This window comes from Haliotis rubra, unplaced genomic scaffold, assembly GCF_003918875.1.
Source record: "Haliotis rubra isolate DU_JTF1 unplaced genomic scaffold, ASM391887v1 Scf199, whole genome shotgun sequence".
NCBI classification, from domain to species: Eukaryota; Metazoa; Mollusca; class Gastropoda; order Lepetellida; family Haliotidae; genus Haliotis; species Haliotis rubra.
Genome location: NW_025765991.1, coordinates 852,145 through 873,949, shown reverse-complemented (window position 1 = coordinate 873,949; position 21,805 = coordinate 852,145). Strand labels below are relative to the sequence as shown.

At 44.7% G+C, this 21,805-nt stretch overlaps 1 protein-coding gene across 1 annotated transcript; it reads left to right on the top strand.

Moving 5' to 3' along the window:
• Nucleotides 1-328: 328 nt before the first annotated feature.
• On the top strand, nt 329-21,592 carry LOC124275176 (lactase-like protein). The gene is given in 11 exon segments (XM_046710674.1): nt 329-396; nt 8,599-8,704; nt 11,733-11,758; nt 11,793-11,867; nt 12,469-12,648; nt 12,651-12,728; nt 14,900-15,086; nt 15,565-15,798; nt 18,697-18,823; nt 20,403-20,587; nt 21,039-21,592. Coding segments are annotated over 10 exon segments (1,374 nt in total). The 5' UTR covers nt 329-396; nt 8,599-8,613; the 3' UTR covers nt 21,230-21,592.
• The last annotated feature ends 213 nt before the right edge of the window (nt 21,593-21,805 follow it).

Below are 21,805 nucleotides of genomic sequence, written 5' to 3'. Positions count from 1 at the left end.
GTATCGGAGTCACATTCACATAGATGATTGTGTTGGAGTTACGATACCTGTATAGGTTATCAGATCACTCGTGCGTTTTGGTTTCATTTGAAGTCAGTTACCAACTGTCCCCGCTGACGACATGTGCCTTATGTTGATAAGTGATGGGTCGGTTTAACGAGGTTATCAGAGACAAGGGAGATAATGACAGATAGTACAATTAATATCGCCCACTAACATAAACGTCTTGACACTCATGAAGAGTACAGAGAAGGGGAAAGATCACGATTTTCGCACGACCCTGATACTGATAGTAGTTACGGGTCTTTGATGCAAGTTGACAGGTCAAGGACAGTGTCTTCTCGTTATATAGGTCACGATACGATAACAGATTCAACAACAGAAGGCGTGGGCAAGGTAAGTTGTATCACCAGCTTTTATGTGTTCAAGAAACCAAGTAAATTAATACTTTTTATGTGTAGTTATTGTTCGGTTCGGTATATGTACACATGCATAATAGGAGATTTGAAGGTTTGCATATTGTCAGTCTGTGGTGTTTGTCAGAGGGATTTTCTTTGAGCAGGTCTACTGCAGTTTAAAGAAATGGTGATGTTATCCCTTTGTTTTATAAGTGATATTCTACTTTGAGTGAGTGAGTGAGTTTAGTTTTACGCCGGTTTTAGCAATATTCCAGCAATATCACGGCGAGAGACACCAGAAATGGGCTTAACACATTGTACCCATGTGGGGAATCGAACCCGGGTCTTTGGCGTGACGAGCGAACGCATTAACCACTAGGCTACCTCACCGCCTTTGAGACACGAGGGGTGTGTGAGTGAGTGATAAAGTTAAGGTTGTCTTAGCACATGGTCTGTACCTGGGCATGTCCCCAACAGGTCAGGGCACGTGCAATTCTGCTGCTGCACGTGCTAGCATTACTAGCGTTAAATGAGCCAATTTTAAACAGCCGTACAGGTATATCACACTTGGTGTTACTGTTTCAGCTATCCACACTTCAGTCACACTTCCCTCACCACTAGACCTTATTCGCGATCATGAACCTCTGTTAACCTACTTCCCTCAACAAGGGTTGTTAGATTGCGTTTGCCTCTCGCGCAGGGTTCGCTGTGCACTTTGTTGTCTATGCTGGTGTAAGTGGCTGTGATTCCTGCCTTAACTCAGTGTCTCCTTCCTTCAAAGTCCTCGACCGTTACGCTACTGTTCTCACTCAATGTTCCACTGCTCTCACAATCCTGAAAGCAGGTACGACTGGTCATCCATAATCCGCTGTCGAATTTGTGTGCCCTAGTTGTGACAGGATACCCTGATCCGGGGATCGTATAACAATATTCTTCCTGATTATGCTCCTTGGATGATACCACCATACCCGCATTCTCTTCCCACAGAGGTTACTCCTGTCATATCTTCCTACGTAACCTCTGTTCTAATACGTCCCTTTCATGGTGTGAGCGTTCAAGACTCGTGATTGGAGGCAATCAGATTTAGTTGTGCAATCAGCGACGTTGTTTCAAAAGTGATCATTCGCAAGGCCTCGGTAATTTCCGTATGCTTCGAGAAAACTAAACCTCTTCCCCTGCGCGATGCGCAAACGTTTCTTCTAGACAGAACTCAGTCATGTTATGGCGGATCAGTGGCGTCTCCATCGCCCTCGTTGACAACGGACAAGCTAGCCATTAAACGTCTTGTGTGTAACATCAACACAAGCCCCCGGCAGATGGGGGATATTTGTGGCCCCACATTTGCTTGTGTTAGTCAAGTTGAATCTAAGTCGATGTAACACGTGTTCTGATTGGATAGAAAGAAGGTAGATAATTCGTGTTGCGATCTTTTGCCGCTAGGGGATTTTACGAGAACCGGGAAATATGGCCGTATTAAAACAGAGGTTCGTAGGAAGATATGACAAGTAACCTCTGTGGGAAGAGAATGCCATACCCGGGGCGATAAACGTTTTTGAATTTGGACTTTTAGACGGACCGACATTTTTTTCTGAAAAAAAAAAAGCAATAAGCCAAACATACAGCCAATGTTTTGTTGCCTCAATTAAGCTTGTCATTGAAATAATCGATTATTTTTCCCATAGCCGCTGGACTTAAGATATGGGCAATGTGTTACTTATAACATCAAAGTTTTCAGATAAAATAATTTCAGTCAAAGATGTTACAGTTTCAGACTTGAATTACGCTGACATGCAAGCAACGCATGGCATTCATCTAAAAGTGTAAAATCTACCATTTTCTGTAACATATTTTCGTTGTGGTTGAGTTTTTAGGATATGTGTAAGTCTCCCCAAATCTACAGCAAGTCTAAACCTACCACATCTGGAAAGAGTCAAACCTTGTCTCAGATTACAGGGACAGGGAGTGAGGGATACTTTCCTACGTGTAAACAGTGATTAAAATTTCTTAGATAAAATGAATTAGATGATATATACTTTGGATAGAACTATTCCATGCTTGTATTTTTGAAGGTTGTCAAACAATCTCATGTCAATATTAATCAGAAAATATATCTTCACATTGCCAACAATTTGTTTAACTATACATACCCATCCGGGTATGTACCGCTATAATATTGCATCAATTTTAAAGTAACTCTTAAACTACCATCATAAACTTGTTTAGAACAGGACGCTGTGTTCCGAGTGGAATATTGACCAAATGAAATATAGTCTTATGTCTTGTTTTATCAGTGTAATGTTGACCTACGCAGGGCGTAACACCTCGGTACACAAACACTCGAGTCGCAATGTAGTATTCAATAGATATATTGCCAAAGCTGTACATCAAATCTGACGTCGTCAAGTGTTATCGATATTTTATTATCGAACCAATTACTTTTTGTCTCGAATACTGAGAAATGATTCAATATTTGAACAGAAATCAGACCATGCCAAAACATACACACACACCCACATCCCCACACACACCCACCCACCCCACCACCAAATAAAAAGTCGTGTATAACTCTACTTTTTCAAATATTTTGTAGATTATCTTTATCGAATCTAGTGATGGACAGTAAATCAAGTAATAGCGCCTTTACTGGTCTCTACCAAGGTGGTTTGGATGATTTAAAGCCCGTTAACTGCTTATGAGTGAGTGAGTGAGTTCAAATTTAGCCATATCATGCCGGTAATTGCTTAAGCGGACTAGTTCATAACGTATAGTTTAATATATACTGTTATTCCGTGGTGGTGGTACAGTGTAGAGAATAATGCATTCATGCGTTTCCCCGTAAACCCGGGTTCGATCTCCACTTTGGTACAATTCCAACCCACCAGCGATGATTACGAATGTTTATGAAAGTTTCAAAATTGGCTCACTCGCTTACTGGCTCATTCAACGTGCACGGCACACCATTGATTATCCGTTAGCACATGAGAATGAAAACGCGCATCTCCTCGTTGGACGAATTGTTGTTGATTATTTCTCACACTACAATTACGTGTTCAGCCTATCCATTCCAATCATAATACGTTCTTATACAATAAACAGAGATAAGAAAGTGTTGCTGTGTGGGACTTTCGTGGCAGAGCGTTCATAAAATCGGAATGAAGGGAGGTCACTCTATCTTTCAACGCCGTCAAAGCGAAGCTCGCCTTGAATCAAATAAGACAAACTGTAGATCAATCTTGAAGCCAATTTCAATAAATCACCAGCTGTTTTTTGTGTCTAGAGGAGTGTGTTGTTTAGGAGTATTATTTGCTTATAGTTTAAAGAATCGTATTACACCGAGTCATCCTGCATAAAGTTAAAAAATTCAATAAAGTTAAAACTTTATTATGATCCTTTAACCCACTTGGAGTGCTTTGGGGAAATGTGTTTATATAGACCACGTAAAGGCAACTTAGTTAGAGATATGTAGGTCAGAATAGTCTGTATATACGGATAATGGTCAAGCGTGAATACATGGAGCTGTTTCCCTCAGAATTCCTGATAATATAGACCGCCTCCGTGGTGTAGTGGTTAGAGCGTCCGCCCGGAGAGCGGAAGGTCGCGGGTTCGATCTCCGACCGCGTCATACCAAAACACGTTAAAATATGGTACTTGTTGGTCGCTTGGCGCTCGGCATTAATGGGTACAACAAGGACTGGTCGACTCGGAGTGAGTATAATGTGTCTGAGTGGGGTATTCATGCTTCACTGCGGCATGGTATCTCAGTGGGCTAGCACTATAAAACCAGCTTCAGTCTGGGCTAGTACAAGCAGCCGCACATACACATACACATACACAAGCATGCACGTCGTCATATGAGCGAAATATTCTCAAGCACGACGTTAAACCCAATTTCACCTCACCTCACCTGATAATATATTTCAGACAATATGTTCTATGCAGCATAACATGTATGTAAATTGGCTACTATATGGAGTAGCAGCCGGATAGAGTCAAGAACAGAGTTAGGTTTCAAATATTACCTGTTAACTGCACCAACTTTTCGCAAACTCGCCATGTTCGTATAACGGAATTTGTATATAAGAGATATTTTTCTTTCACCTTCTTTCACTTGGATAACAGACGCGTACCAAGTCAATTTTAACCCTTTTTGTAAGGCCTACTGTGTTAACACCCATTTGTATGTGAACATTGTCATGGATTGTTTGAACTCAGATCTGTTGTTCATTCGCTAGTCATTTGTACCCATTGTCAATGATTTCACCCCTGACAGTAACCTGATTTGCTGGAATAAATGAGTGAGTGAGTGAGTGAGTTTAGTTTTACGCCGCACTCAGCAATATTCCAGCTATATGGCGGCGGTCTGTGTTCGACACAACCGTAAATAATGACTAAGTAAGGAATACTCATGGACCAAGATATTACCTCGAACAACCATAGTTCGACACAACCGTAGATAATGACTAAGTAAGGAATACTCATGGACCAAGATAGTACCTCGAACAACCATCAGTTCGACACAACCGTAGATAATGACTAAGTAAGGAATACTCATGGACCAAGATATTACCTCGAACAACCATAGTTCGACACAACCGTAAATTATGACTAAGCATGGAACACACATGGACCAAGATGGTACCTCGAACAACCATAGGCTCGACACAACCGTAGAGAATGACTATTTAAGGAATACTCATGGACCAAGATAGTGCCTCGACGTGATAACCGTCAGTTCGACACAACCGTAGATAATGACTAAGTAAGGGACACTCATGGACCAAGATAGTACCTCGAAGAGACAACCGTCAGTTCGACACAACCGTAGATAATGACTAAGTAAGGAATACTCATGGACCAAGATAGTACCTCGAACAACCATCAGTTCGACACAACCGTAAATAATGACTAAGTAAGGAATACTCATGGACCAAGATATTACCTCGAACAACCATAGTTCGACACAACCGTAGATAATGACTAAGTAAGGAATACTCATGGACCAAGATAGTACCTCGAACAACCATAGTTCGACACAACCGTAGATAATGACTAAGTAAGGAATACTCATGGACCAAGATAGTGCCTCTACGAGATAACCGTAGTTCGACACAACCGTAAATAATGACTAAGGAGAATATGGAATATACACCTCATGGACAACATAGTTCGACACAACCGTAGAACAATGATAGTAAGGAATACTCATGGACCAAGATATTACCTCGAACAACCATAGTTCGACACAACCGTAATGACTAAGTATGGACCTCATGGACCAAGATAGTACCTCGAACAACCATAGCTTCGACACAACCGTAAATAATGACTAAGTAAGGAATACTCATGGACCAAGATATTACCTCGAACAACCATAGTTCGACACAACCGTAAATAATGACTAAGCAAGGAATACTCATGGACCAAGATATTACCTCGAACAACCATAGTTCGACACAACCGTAGAATAATGACTAAGTAAGGAATACTCATGGACCAAGATATTACCTCGAACAACCATAGTTCGACACAACCGTAGATAATGACTAAGTAAGGAATACTCATGGACCAAGATATTACCTCGAACAACCATAGTTCGACACAACCGTAAATAATGACTAAGTAAGGAATACTCATGGACCAAGATATTACCTCGAACAACCATAGTTCGACACAACCGTAAATAATTATGACTAAGATAAGGAACACTTATGGACCAAGGATAAGATTACCTCGAACAACCATAGTTCGACACAACCGTAAATAATGACTAAGTAAGGAATACTCATGGACCAAGATATTACCTCGAACAACCATAGTTCGACACAACCGTAAATTATGACTAAGTAAGGAATACTCATGGACCAAGATATTACCTCGAACAACCATAGTTCGACACAACCGTAAATTATGACTAAGCATGGAACACACATGGACCAAGATGGTACCTCGAACAACCATAGGTTCGACACAACCGTAAATAATGACTAAGTAAGGAATACTCATGGACCAAGATATTACCTCGAACAACCATAGTTCGACACAACCGTAAATAATGACTAAGTAAGGAATACTCATGGACCAAGATATTACCTCGAACAACCATAGTTCGACACAACCGTAAATAATGACTAAGTAAGGAATACTCATGGACCAAGATATTACCTCGAACAACCGGAACAACCATAGCCATGATACAACCATAGTTCGACAACAACTAGATGTAATGACTAAGTAAGGAATACTCATGGACCAAGATATTACCTCGAACAACCATAGTTCGACACAACCGTAAATAATGACTAAGTAAGGAATACTCATGGACCAAGATATTACCTCGAACAACCATAGTTCGACACAACCGTAAATTATGACTAACTAAGGAATACTCATGGACCAAGATATTACCTCGAACAACCATAGTTCGACACAACCGTAAATAATGACTAAGAAAGGAATACTCATGGACCAAGATATTACCTCGAACAACCATAGTTCGACACAACCGTAAATTATGACTAAGTAAGGAATACTCATGGACCAAGATATTACCTCGAACAACCATAGTTCGACACAACCGTTAATTATGACTAACTAAGGAATACTCATGGACCAAGATATTACTTCGAACAACCATAGTTCGACACAACCGTAAATAATGACTAAGTAAGGAATACTCATGGACCAAGATATTACCTCGAACAACCATAGTTCGACACAACCGTAAATAATGACTAAGTAAGGAATACTCATGGACCAAGATATTACCTCGAACAACCATAGTTCGACACAACCGTAAATAATGACTAAGTAAGGAATACTCATGGACCAAGATATTACCTCGAACAACCATAGTTCGCCACAACCGTAAATTATGACTAAGTAAGGAATACTCATGGACCAAGATATTACCTCGAACAACCATAGTTCGACACAACCGTAAAATTATGACTAAGTAAGGAATACTCATGGACCAAGATATTACCTCGAACAACCATAGTTCGACACAACCGTAGATTATGACTAAGTAAGGAATACTCATGGACCAAGATATTACCTCGAACAACCATAGTTCGACACAACCGTAGATAATGACTAAGTAAGGAATACTCATGGACCAAGATAGTACCTCGAACAACCGTCAGTTCGACACAACCGTAGATAATGACTAAGTAAGGAATACTCATGGACCAAGATAGTACCTCGACGTGACAACCATCAGTTCGACACAACCGTAAATAATGACTAAGTAAGGAATACTTATGGACCAAGATATTACCTCGAACAACCATAGTTCGACACAACCGTAAATAATGACTAAGTAAGGAATACTCATGGACCAAGATATTACCTCGAACAACCATAGTTCGACACAACCGTAAATAATGACTAAGTGAGGAATACTCATGGACCAAGATATTACCTCGAGATAACCGCCAGTTCGACACAACGGTGTTTTATTGTATTCGGCATCTGACAATACTGTGAGACTTTCATAGTGCGGACGCTTTTATTTCTCCAGACACCACACATAATACAGAAGGTCGGTATTCCTTTATTTTCAGTAGGGATTCATAGATTTCCAAAAGAATGACTGATTCTACTTCGCACACATACGTATTTTTAACATCGAGCACAGGCAAGGTAACAATAAGTACCATCATTTGCGACCAGGGTTTCGAACAAGCGATCTTACCTCTGCGGGTAAATGTTCGGTCCTCTACACCACAGATACAGGTCAGCCATTTCATCACAGAGAACAATAATCCGTATTTCTATATCTCAGAATATCATTTGACACATCGGAATTCATGGCGAAAACAGTCTCAGTGTTTCGTGAATGAAAACCGCCGAAGCAAAAGACAGACTCCAATCGGGCAAATAAATACGTTTAGTTGTGAAAAATATATTCAAGTCTTATTTTGTGTGGATTATATTCTAAACAATGGAATGCTCATGCGTGTGACCTAAAAAGTAATTATAAAAAACAGTGGACGGTTTTACTCATTTTATGCATATCACGGGCTTGACACGGGCTTGACACGAGGGATGCTGAACACGTCCAGTAGGTAGTCCGCTAATGGGCTTGGCCAAGGTTTTTGTTGATGTATGGAAGCATAAACGCAAAAATAAATGCTTTGTTATCCATTCAAATACCACGTAATGACTTGCATTTGTTTATGATTTCCTCGTTGTGTTTCAGAGTTGCAAAATCAAAATGGCTGAAGGCACGCACTCCTTCCCCTCCGACTTTGTGTGGGGCACGGCAACAGCGTCTTACCAGATAGAGGGGGCATGGGACCAGGACGGTGAGTGTATCATTGGCTGGCTGGTTGGTTGGTGTTTAACGCCGCACTACGCAATATTCCAGCTACGTGCGGTGGCTTAGGTCCGGTTTGGGGGTTGATCGTTACATGCCGGACTAAAGCATGAAACTTTGCAAAGTGCTGGGGAATATAATGATAAAACATATTTTGGGAGGTGCCCGATATTTGGGGTCGATCTTCCGAAAAATCCAAGATGGCGTCCAACATGGCCGCCAAAAATCAAGGATTTCTAATTCTAACACTATATGACTTTCTCCCGCTTTCTTTGCACAGTGCTAGGCGATCTGTAAGTAATCGAGTCTGGACCAGACAACCCAATGATCAACAGCATAAGCATCGATCTACGCAATTGGGGAGTGTGTATCATGTGGACGGACCAAGACGGTGTGTGTGTGTGACCGACAGAGGGCCAAGACGGTGTGTGTGTAACCGACAGAGGGGTCAGGACGGTGTGTGTGTACACCCGACAGAGGGGCCAGGACGGTGTGTGTGTGAGAGAGAGAGAGAGACGACAGAGTGGCCAAGACTGTTGGGGGGGTGGGGGTGACAGAGGGAGGCCAAGACGGTGCGTGTGTAACCGACAGAGGGGCCAGGACGGTGTGTGTGTGTGTGTGTGTGTGTGTGTGACAGAGGGCCAAAAACACACACTCTCTCTCTCTCTCTCTCTCTCTCTCTCTCTCTCTCTCTCTCTCTCTCTCTCTCTCTCTCTCTCTCTCTCTCTCTCTCTCTCTCTCTCTCTCTCTCTCTCTCTCTCTCTCTCTCTCTCTGTGTGTGTGTGTGACCGACAGGGGTCCAAGACTGTGTGTGTTAGTACCCGACAGATGGGTCAGAACGGTGTGTGTAACCGAAAAATGGGCCAGAACGGTGTGTGTGTGTGTGCAACCGACAGAGGGGTCAGGACGGTGCTTGTGTAACCGACAGGGGGGCCAGGATGGTGTGTGTGAGTGTGTAACCGATAGAGGGGCCAAGACGGTGCTTGTGTAACCGACAGGGGCCAGGATGGTGTGTGTGTAACCGATAGAGGGGCCAAGACGGTGCTTGTGTAACCGACAGGGGGCCAGGATGGTGTGTGTGAGTGTGTGTAGAGGGGCCAAGACGGTGCCATTATGTAACCGACAGGGGGACAGGAAGGTGTGTGTGAGTGTGTAACCGATAGAGGGCCAAGACGGTGCTTGTGTAACCGACAGGGGACAGGAAGGTGTGTGTGAGTGTGCGGTAACCGATAGAGGGCCAAGACGGTGCTTGTGTAACCGACAGGGGGACAGGAAGGTGTGTGTGAGTGTGTAACCGATAGAGGGCCAAGACGGTGCTTGTGTAACCGACAGGGGACAGGAAGGTGTGTGTGAGTGTGTAACCGATAGAGGCCAAGACGGTGCTTGTGTAACCGACAGGGGACAAGGATGGTGTGTGTGAGTGTATGTAACCGATAGAGGGGCCAAGACGGTGCTTGTGTAACCGACAGGGGGCCAGGATGGTATGTGGTGTGTGGCATGTGTGCTTGTGTAACCGACAGAGGCCAGGAGGTATGGTGCTTGTGTAACCGACAGGGGGACAGGAAGGTGTGTGTGTGTGTAACCGATAGAGGGGCCAAGACGGTGCTTGTGTAACCGACAGGGGACAGGAAGGTGTGTGTGGAGTATGTAGCCGATATAGAGGGCCAAGACGGTGCTTGTGTAACCGACAGGGGGACAAGGATGGTGTGTGTGAGTGTGTAACCGATAGAGGGGCCAAGACGGTGCTTGTGTAACCGACAGGGGGACAGGAAGGTGTGTGTGAGTGTGTAACCGATAGAGGGGCCAAGACGGTGCTTGTGTAACCGACAGGGGGACAAGGATGGTGTGTGTGAGTGTGTAACCGATAGAGGGGCCAAGACGGTGCTTGTGTAACCGACAGGGGGACAGGAAGGTGTGTGTGAGTGTGTAACCGATAGAGGGGCCAAGACGGTGCTTGTGTAACCGACAGGGGGACAAGGATGGTGTGTGTGTAACCGACAGAGGGGCCAAGACGGTGTGCATGTGTGGGTGTGTAACCAACAGAGGTGCGTGTGTGTGTGTGTGTGAGTGTGTGTGTGACAAAATGAACAACAGAGGGTCAGGACGGTGTGTGTTTGTGTGTGTGTGACCGACAGAGGGGCCAAGACAATGTGTATGTAACCGACAGAGGAACCAGGACGGTGTACATATGTGTGTGTGTGTGTGTGTGTGTGTGTGTGTGAGACACAGACAGACAGAGGGACCAAGATGATGTGTGTATAACCGACATAGGGGCCAGGACGGTGTGTGTGTGTGTGTGTGTGTGTGTGTGTGTGTGTGTGTGTGTGACCGACGGAGGGGTCAAGACTCTGTGTGTCTGTGTGTGTGTACGTACCCGAAAAGGTGTGAGGACAGTTTGTGTGTGTGTGACCGACAGAGGGGCCATGACGGGTGGTGTGTGTGTGTGTGTGTGTGTGTGTGTGTGTGTGTGTATACACCTGAGAAAGGGGCCAAGACTGTGTGTGTGTAACCGACAGAAGGGGATGAGGACGGTGTGTGTGTGTGTGGAGTATAACCGTCCGACAGGGGTGTGTACAAAGGGACAGGTGTGTGTGTGTGTGTGTGTGTGTGTGTGTGTGTGTGTGTGTAGTCGACAAATGAGCGTGTGTACCGACAGAGGGGCCAAGACAGTGTGTGTACCCGACAGAGGGCCAGGACGGTGTGTGTGTGTGTGTGTGTGTGTGTGTGTGTGTTTGTGTAACCGACAAATGGGCCAAGACGGTGTGTGTGTGTGTGTGTGTGTGTGTGTGTGTGTGTGTGTGTGTGTGTGTGTGTGTGTGTGTGTGTGTGTGTGTGTGTGTGTGTGTGTGTGTGTGTGTGTGTGTGTGTGTGTGTGTGTGTGTAACCGACAAATGGGCCAAGACGGTGTGTGTGTGTAACCGACAGAGGGGCCGCACGGTGTGTGTTTTATCCGTTATAGAATTGTGAATCCACGTTGATGATCAGTACCTGGCCTACCTCACTTGTTCCCTGTCCAGGCAAGGGTCTGGAGTATCTGGGACACGTTCACACATGATGCATCCCTGATGCAAGACAAGGGCGCGTCTGGTGACGTGGCGTGCGACAGCTACAACAAGTACCCGGAGGATATCGCCCTCATGAAGGACCTGGGGGTGAGTCGGGATTTGGTGGCGTGTGGTTGGCTGGGTATGACTGAGTTACTACGATAAACATGTTGGGTAGCGTTGACAGGATTTAAATAAAGCATTCCAGTAATTTACTGACCACTGGTGGCTCGATCTTGTCATGTTATTGTCTTTGTGTAGGGTTGTTTGTTTCACGCTGCACTCGGTAGCTTTGTAGTTATATGACAGTGGTGTGTAAATACTTGAATCTGGACCATACAATCCAATGATTGACATCATGAGCATCAAACCACGGGGTTGGATGCAATCAAACGTTAAATTGTCAGCACAATTCTATCCAACAAAATCAACATTTCAGGGGATTGACAGTTCTAATGAACACATCATTTTAGAAGTTTACAATATTGTCAAATTTGATGCATAACAATTTCGTGAGTGCGACGTTTCGATACAGATTCTTGTGTATATTGCTTGACCACGATACGAAAATATGTATTGCAACGTATTCCCGAAATAAAAGAAATTATTGTCCATAAAACATTAATATTCTCTCTCCATCCCCTTATCCTCAACTATAATGTTAATCCACTGGTACATTCTCGCACCCTGTCTGTGTCTCCCACTAAAGGTTTCCAGCTACAGGATGTCTCTGGCTTGGCCCAGAATCATCCCCGACCCTATCTCGGGGGAGGTGAATGAGAAGGGCGTGGCCTTCTACAACCGTGTGATTGACGCCCTCCTGGAAGCCGGCATAGAACCGTCCGTCACCCTCTACCACTGGGACCTCCCCCTCGTCCTGGAGGAGAAGGTGGGGGCTGGGCCAGTGAGGACATCATCCCCTACTTCGTCAAGTATGCTGACGTTTGCTTCGACAGATTCGGGGACCGGGTAAGATTACAGCTGCAGACGCATCAAGCTGCAACAGCTATGACTACGCTTAGGTTTACAACTCATGAATAGTAAGTGACTGAGTTTAGCTTTACGCCGCTTTCAGCAATATTCCCGCAATATCACGGCAGGGGACACCAGAATGGGCTTCACACATTGTACCCATGTGGGGAATCGAACCCGGATCTTCAGCGTGACGAACGGACGATTTAACCACTAGGCTACCCCACCGCCCCACAACTCATGAATAAATACCGCTGTAACCAAGTCAGTTCTTATACTCTGTAACTAGTGTTATTACTTATATGCGCCAGAATAATTTCAAGACACATTGGGTACCGTTGGTTTTCAATATGAGCACGATACTGTAGCATAAGACAGATGCACACAGTACATGTGTAAATATCTCAACATTTGTCCAGTTTTTGGTAGGGCAAATATAGACATAACTTTAAACCTCTTCAAGGTTACCATACAGGTCTCTAGTTGTCGCGACCGCCTCCGTGGTGTAGTGTTAGAGCTTCCGCCCGGAGAGGGAAGGTCGCGGGTTCGTTTCCCGACCGCGTCAAACCAAAAGACGTTAAAATATGGTACTTGTTGGTCCCTGCCTGGCGCTCGGCATTAATGGGTACAACAAGGACTGGTCGGCTCGGAGTCAGTATAATGTGTCTGAGTAGGGTATTCATGCTTCACTGCGGCATGGTATCTCAGTGAGCTAGCACTATAAAACCAGCTTAAGTCTGGGCTAGTACAAGCAGCCGCACATACATATACACAGGCATGCACGTCGTCATATGAGCGAAATATTCTCAAGCACGACGTAAAACCCAATTTTACCTCACCTCACCTCTAGTGGTCGCTCATCCTCTATTAGGGACGGCGGGGTAGCCTAGTGGCTAAAGCGTTGGCTCGTCACGCCGAAGACCCGGGTTCGAATCCCCACATGGGTACAATGTGTGAAGCCCATTTCTGGTGTCCCCCGCCGTGATGTTGCTGGAATATTGCTTAAAGCGGCGTAAAACTAAACTCAGTCAGTCAGTCATCCTCTATTAGGGACGGCGGGGTAGGCTAATGGTTGACGCGTCATCATATCACACTGAAAACCAGAGGGGTTCGAATTCCCACAGGGGTACCATGTTTGGAGCCCATTCCTGGTGTCGCCGTGATTTGCCTAAAAGCGGCGTAAAACAAACTCAGTCAGTCAGTCATCTTTATTAGTGACGGCGGGGAAGGCTAATGGTTGACGCGTCATCATATCACACTGAAAACCAGAGGGGTTCGATTTCCCACAGGGGTACCATGTTTGGAGCCCATTCCTGGTGTCCCCCACCGTGATATTGCTGGCATATCTCACTCATTCTCTATAATATGGGATATCATATCTCAATTCTATTGTTATCATAGCGCCGTCCTTTAACATAGCCACCTGTGCTCCAACCTCTAATTCGAAACGTGAATTTGGCTCCCTGAGTGCTGCCTTTCTCAATAAAACAGCTGTATTGATTGGGTGTTGGGATTTAATCATAATGTAATGGAGGCGTTACTTCCTAGAAAGACACGATGGTGATCACGACTACTACTTGTCGGCTGGTTTTGGAGGTCTTCTTGGATTTATGACAATGGAAACATGTTTGGTAGAACTATAATCTAACAAAATACAACATTTTAAATACTGACCACCAGCTTAGTTGATCTGCGCATTCATCTAAAATGTTGCTCACATACCTTGCTGGTTGCTGAGAATGGTAACTGGTGTAGGGGAGGTAACTCGAGCAAGCCTCAGCCAGGTCGCCCTTAGTAGACGTCATAAACAAGTAAACTTTGTAAGTATAAGCTTAGAGCTGCTTGAACAGCTGTAGCGCTGTGTGTCGGCTAGATGTGGAGAAAATGTCAAGACTCATGCACGCCGGAAACGTTTGCCATTTGCTAAAATCAGGTACGGATATGGTGCTAACTCAACTATAATCGGAATCAGGGTGACCCACTTGATGGCACGGCAGAGGGACGCAACCCCACATAGCTCTTTTCAACGTGGGCTTATTGCAAATCACTGAGGTTAAACAACTATGTAGTCATGAGAAGAAGAAATGACCTCAAAACAAACGTTGATGACTGGGCCATCTAGGTCCACAGACATTCAGATCACATCGCATCCCAAACTCCTATTCCAGGTCAAGTTCTGGATCACCTTCAACGAACCCGACATCTTCATCGACCACGGTTACGTCCTCGACTGGCACGCGCCGGGCCGAGCTGACTTCAAGGACATCGGCCCTTACCCAGTCTCCCACAACGTCGTGCGGGCCCATGGCAAGGCATACCGACTCTACGACGAGAAGTACAGACCTACACAGAAAGGTAGCTTTGAGTAGCCGAGAATCGATGGGGTACAATTGCCCAGGTCCTGACGGCACAATGTCGAGTTTTCGACGATCAAAGAACACTTTTCGGTAGCCATATCAATCTGTTATAGTTGTTCCATGGCTAACCCAAACCACAGTGACATAATGGCTGTATTGCACACTCAGTTATATAGCTTTTGTAAAGATAACAATGTTACAATCTTTATACGGCCTTTACCATCGCAAGGTGGAGGCTCGATAATGGAAAGCTGTCGGTGGGGAGGCCTAGTTGTAAGGGCAGTTAAAGACCTGGGTTCGATTCCTCACATGGGTGCAATGTTTAAAGCCCATTACTTGTGGCCCCCGCCTTGGTATTGCTGGAATATTGCTAAAAGCGGCGTAAAACTAAACTCACTTACTCACTCTTCTGGAAAGTCGAACATACTTTAACTCACTCTCTCTCTCTCTCTCTCTCTCTCCCATGTACCCGCCAGGCCGGATCGGCATCACTCTGAACTGTGACTGGTCGCAGCCCAAAGATCCATCTAACCCAGCTGACGTGGAGGCCCGACTCCGGTACTTCCAGATCAAAATAGGACTCTTCACCAACCCCATCTTTGTCAACGGTGACTATCCCGAAGAGCTGAAGGAGCGAATCAACAGCCGGAGTGAGCCGGGCAAGTCCCGTCTCCCTACGTTCACTGAAGAGGAAAAGGCTTATCTTAAAGGTAGTAATCATTGCAATGGAACGGCAATGGGGTTCCTTTTATTTCTTTATCGTTGAGTATGCCCTGTTAACATGGTTGTTGGGGGCTATCATCATTACAAAGAAACTTACGAATGCGGTGTCACAATTTGTTTACAGGCTTCTATTGTATCAAGAATAATCAGAACTTATGTTTGGGAAATCAGTCTCAGTGTCAGTTACTACCATGCGGCTTCGGAGGGGCACCGCTTTGTGGCTACTTGGTGGTCCTGTCATGGTCTAGCTGTCAAATCTGTGGCTACATGGTGGTCCTGTCAAGGTCTAGTTGTCAACTCTGTGGCTACTTGGTGGTCCTGTCATGGTCTAGCTGTCAAATCTGTGGCTACATGGTGGTCCTGTCAAGGTCTAGTTGTCAACTCTGTGGCTACTTGGTGGTCCTGTCATGGTCTAGTTGTCAACTCTGTGGCTACTTGGTGGTCCTGTCATGGTCTAGCTGTCAAATCTGTGGCTACTTGGTGGTCCTGTCAAGGTCTAGTTGTCAACTCTGTGGCTACTTGGTGGTCCTGTCATGGTCTAGCTGTCAAATCTGTGGCTACATGGTGGTCCTGTCAAGGTCTAGTTGTCAACTCTGTGGCTACTTGGTGGTCCTGTCAAGGTCTAGTTGTCAACTCTGTGGCTACATGGTGGTCCTGTTATGGTCCAGTTGTCAACTCTGTTGCTACTTGGTGGTCCTGTCATGGCCCAGTTGTCAACTCTGTGGCTACATGGTGGTCCTGTCAAGGTCTAGTTGTCAACTCTGTGGCTACTTGGTGGTCCTGTCATGGTCTAGTTATCAACTCTGTGGCTACTTGGTGGTCCTGTCATGGTCCAGTTGTCAACTCTGTGGCTACTTGGTGGTCCTGTCATGATCTAGTTGTCAACTCTGTGGCTACTTGGTGGTCCTGTCATGGTCTAGTTATCAACTCTGTGGCTACTTGGTGGTCCTGTCATGGTCTAGTTGTCAACTCTGTGGCTACTTGGTGGTCCTGTCATGGTCTAGTTATCAACTCTGTGGCTACTTGGTGGTCCTGTCATGGTCTAGTTGTCAACTCTGTGGCTACTTGGTGGTCCTGTCATGGTCTAGTTATCAACTCTGTGGCTACTTGGTGGTCCTGTCATGGTCTAGTTATCAACTCTGTTGCTACTTGGTGGTCCTGTCATGGCCCAGTTGTCAACTCTGTGGCTACTTGGTGGTCCTGTCATGGTCTAGTTGTCAACTCTGTGGCTACTTGGTGGTCCTGTCATGGTCTAGTTGTCAACTCTGTGGCTACTTGGTGGTCCTGTCATGGTCTAGTTGTCAACTCTGTGGCTACTTGGTGGTCCTGTCATGATCTAGTTGTCTTGGCCCTTTACTATTCTTGTGTTGTGATGTTATTATGTTCTTGTTGAAATGTATGTCACCTCTTGAAGTAATTGTTAATGTTCTTGTAAATCTCTTTATTGATCCAATAGAGACTTGGTAAGTTCTTGCTGTGATCTTGCATTCGTGGAGAAATCTTCTAGTGATCCAGTAGCTTTCTTGTAAAAATCTTGTGGTGATCCAGTAGCTTTCTTGTAGAAACCGTGCAGTAATCCAATAATTTTATTATAGAAATCTTGTAGTGATCCAGTAGTTTTCTCTTGCAGTAATCCAATAGCTTTGTAAAATTCTTGTATGTGATTCAGTAGCTTTCTTGCAGAAATCTTGTAGTGATCCAGTTGTATTTCTTGTTGAGCTCTTGTATCGTTCCAAGTAGCTTTCTTGCAGAAATTTTGTGGTAATACAAAAATATCCTTGTAGAGCTACCATATTTTGTCCAATATTTTCCTGGGAGATCACTTATGATCACCCTGCAGATTCTTTGTAGAACCGCTTGTAGATGTTGTGTAGTAACCCTTAGTAACCCTGTAGTAACGGTGTTAGTACTGGTCTGTGGATCCTGATTATGGATCACCCTGTAATGTTCTTCGTGGGGTTTTGCCTAGCCCTAAAGGGTTTCTGTGGTGAACGCATTCTGCTGAAATTCTGAGTTACTGTAAAACTGGTTGAGTGAACTGTGGAGAGTTTATAAAATTTGCATAGAACTAACCAGAGCGTTAGTCTGGCCCCGTTCCAACCCTAAGATGATCGTAACTCCCATACTTTAACATGGAATTACGACTGTCGTAGTGCTACGTGGGGCCCTGGAAGGGTGACAGCGTCCTTGAAAACGGTGTGTAGTATCAATCAACACACAGTTTAAATTTTAAAGGTCAGGTTCACGTGAGAGATGGAAGTACTTATATCCATTGACGTTTCGTATTATATGTTTACGAACTCTACTCACTCTAGCATCGCAACCATACTGACTGACTCACTGACTTTGGTTTTACGCCGCTTTTAGCAATATTCCAGCAACATCACGGCGGGGGACACCAGAAATGGGCTTCACAAATTATACCCATGTGGGGATTCGAACCCGGGTCTTCGGCGTGACGAGGCAACGCCTTAACCACTGGGCTACTCCACCGCCCCTCGCAAACATACAAATGTGGATGGCCTTTAACTTGTTTTAGTGGTGTATGCTCTATTTGAAAAGACCCGTGAAGATCCGGGGTAGAATAGGTCTTCAGCAACCCATGTGCTTGCCATAAAAGGCGACTATTGCTTGTCGTAAGAGGCGACTAACGGGATCGGGTGGTCAGGCTCGCTGACTTGGTTGACACATGTCATCGGTTCCCAATTGCGCAGATCGATGCTCATGCTGTTGATCACTGGATTGTCTGGTCCAGACCCGATTATTTACAGACCGCCGCCATATAGCTGGGATATTGCTGAGTGCGGCGTTAAACTGAACTCACTCACTCTATTTGAAAATCATCTTAGAAGCAGCGTTAAGTCACTCACTCACTCTATGTTCAGGAAGCAGCGACTTCTTCGGGCTAAACTACTACACCACCCGACTTGTCGCCAGTAAGCCGATGGAAGAGAAGCCAGGCTATTTGGGAGACAAGAGCTACGAAGGACTGACAGACCCATCATGGCCACGGTAAGTCTTGTGTAGGCTTGGGACTAAAACAGGTTCATCGTAACATAGCTGTCGCATTACGGACTAGTGCATGATGATAATAGCGATAAAACACTTGCCGTATTCAGAAATCCAGAATGTACTTCACCCTACCCGTGGCATCTGTCACAAACACATGTACAGGCAAGTCAGTTTTATCTGCAAATATGGGAACATACGGTAGAAGTGAAATAAGGGAGCATTCCCTGCTGACTGGGTTCTGCCCTATTGCGCAACTTAGTACAATAACCAGTCAAGAATTGAGAGACCAACTCATTCAGCTGGATATATAAATATTAATCAGTATTATTTGATACATCTAATCACTTGTATATTGCAACACTACTCTCATTCTAATCCTTGCAAAACACGACGTGTAGCGTTCTCTGTCCTATGTGCTCTGACAAACGGAAACCTGGAAATCGTGGAAATCTCAAAACGAGGCTTGGCCGCTAGAAACGTTTGGCGGTCTGGTACGGACTTGATATTATGTCAATCACACTGTAGTTACGAAAACACACTTAATAAGCGCAATAAGGTGTAACCAGTGAGCAAGATGAATTGTGAATAATTTTATGACCTCTTCCAACAGGGGCAGTCTGTGACGTCTTAGTCAACGACATGCTGCCTAAACCTCGATATAAAATATAGAAATACGATTTTTTAAAACTTTAGAATTAAATTTAATTTGTAAATACCGTTTCTTATGACAGAAGGAATTGGAATTTAGTGTAACCATAGTTGTTTGTAGTGTCTCTTCACTTTCACACGAGAAAATTAGGATCGGCTGAAAAGTAGGTCATTGTCTGAATTGGTTAATGAGACTCATGTTTCGGTTTGCACGAATGCAGTAAGCATAGAAATGCCCCCTGCCGACTATAAAATATTCGCCTAGGCCTTGAATATTGTTACCGTGATCAAATAAGATTTGAGCAGGAATCGTATGACGTGTTATTCTAACATCATAAGATGATGATTCAAGTATATTTATTTGTCTCGCCAATAGAGAGTCACAGCCATCGTTTACAGGTTCCGTGTTAAACATGTAGATCGTGTAGACTATATCCATGTCCGACTTTGTATTTGCGACCAAATCACGTCACCATCTGCCCCAAGAGGGACAGTTCGATCCCCTGTCGTGCCATACCGATACACATTAAAACATAGTCCATTGTGTTACCCTGCCAGTCACTAGGGATTAAAGAACAAACCCAGGAGGGGACACTCAGCAATAATCTAGCTATATGGCTGCGGTCTGTAAATAATCGAGTCTGAACCAGACAATCCAGTGATGAACAGCATAAGCATCGATCTACGCAATTGTGATACTATGACATGTGTCAGCCAAATCAGCGAGCCTGACCACCGATCCGGTTAGTCGCCTCTTACGACAAGCATGGGTTTCTGAAGATCTATTCCAACCTGGACCTTCACGGGTATAAGGACTAGTACAATGGGCACACGTACAAACACACACATGTATATGTACTAGCAATTGTCATAGATGAGACCTTAAGCCCCTTATCACCTCAGCTAAGAACATTTAACACTTGCATCCCAGAGCCGTGTCTAACTGGCTGTACTCCGTACCCTGGGGGCTGCGGAAACTGCTCGGAGCCATCAAGAATGACTTCGGGGATCCCGACATCTACATCACCGAGAACGGTTTCACCACGCAGCCAGGGGTGCTCCAAGATCCTGACAGGATCAAGTACCTCCGGGAACATCTCACAGAAGTATCAAAAGGTGCTTTCTCATTTGTTTCATTTTCTCCTTGGTTGTATGAATCGTTGAATTTCGCTGTTTAGAACCTCCACTAAACCCACTCTGCTGAGGTTATCAGTTCTGCTGGGAATACGGGTCAGAAAACTTACGTCACCCCCGACCTTTGGTGAGCTGTGAACTGAAGGTATCTCGGCGTTACGGATTGAGGTCAGAATATGTCAGAAGAGGTCAACATAGGTCCCATATGGTAACTGGCAATCAAGATGATATTACAATGACATATTTCGTATAGAAGTACAAAATGCCATGGGTTTGGTGTCTCGAACCTGCTGTTGTCCCGAAGAAAACGCTGAGTTCCTTAATCACTCTCATAGTGGAGCTGTGTCGAATTTCTGATAACTCGAAATGTTTACGTAGGTCCCTCTCACCTCGGTGTTGACTGTATATAAGTCCAGTGTTTCTGTATCCACAGCGATCAACGAGGACAAGTGCCGAGTCCGGGGCTACTACCTGTGGTCGCTCATTGACAACTTCGAGTGGCACCAGGGCTACAAGGAGAGATTCGGCATCTACAGCATCGACTTCTCCGACCCCGCTAGACCCAGGACACCCAAAGACTCGGTAGCCTTTTATAGAAAAGTTGTCCAGTCAGGAAAAGTATAGGAATGTCTCAGTGCTTTGACATTTTACCCTTCATTTAAATTGAGGACGTTCTATTCGTGAGCAACACGGATCGTACTTATGTCGGACTGTGGCCCCATCATTTGTACAAGTCAGGGGTCACGTGACCCACCAGTCCAGACATATGTCTGATCATCAAGTGGTTGTAGGATATCAGGGTAATAAGCAAACACGATCAAACAGAATTTATTCAATACCTTTAAATATGTTACAGTAATTTAGCATGCATCTCGCGTGGTTGATATTGATACTGTCATGGGTTTGTACAGAAACGTTTTGGTTTTGTCATGTTACATACACCATGATAATAGTAAAATGTTTGAATAAACCTGATTGTAAAGAGATGATGGGAAGTTTCTTATCTGTTTCGTCTCAGACACAGGACTATATCGATATGAGTACAACATTAGTTTAATACGAGTTTCTAACGTGTCGTCCAGCCTCATGGTGCGTACAATACCAATAACACTTGGAACAGGAGACATGGTGTCCCGAGACAAAGAAATCCGGTCAGTGCTGGTGGTATGGCTTCTTGACTCCAGAACTAATATAAGATTG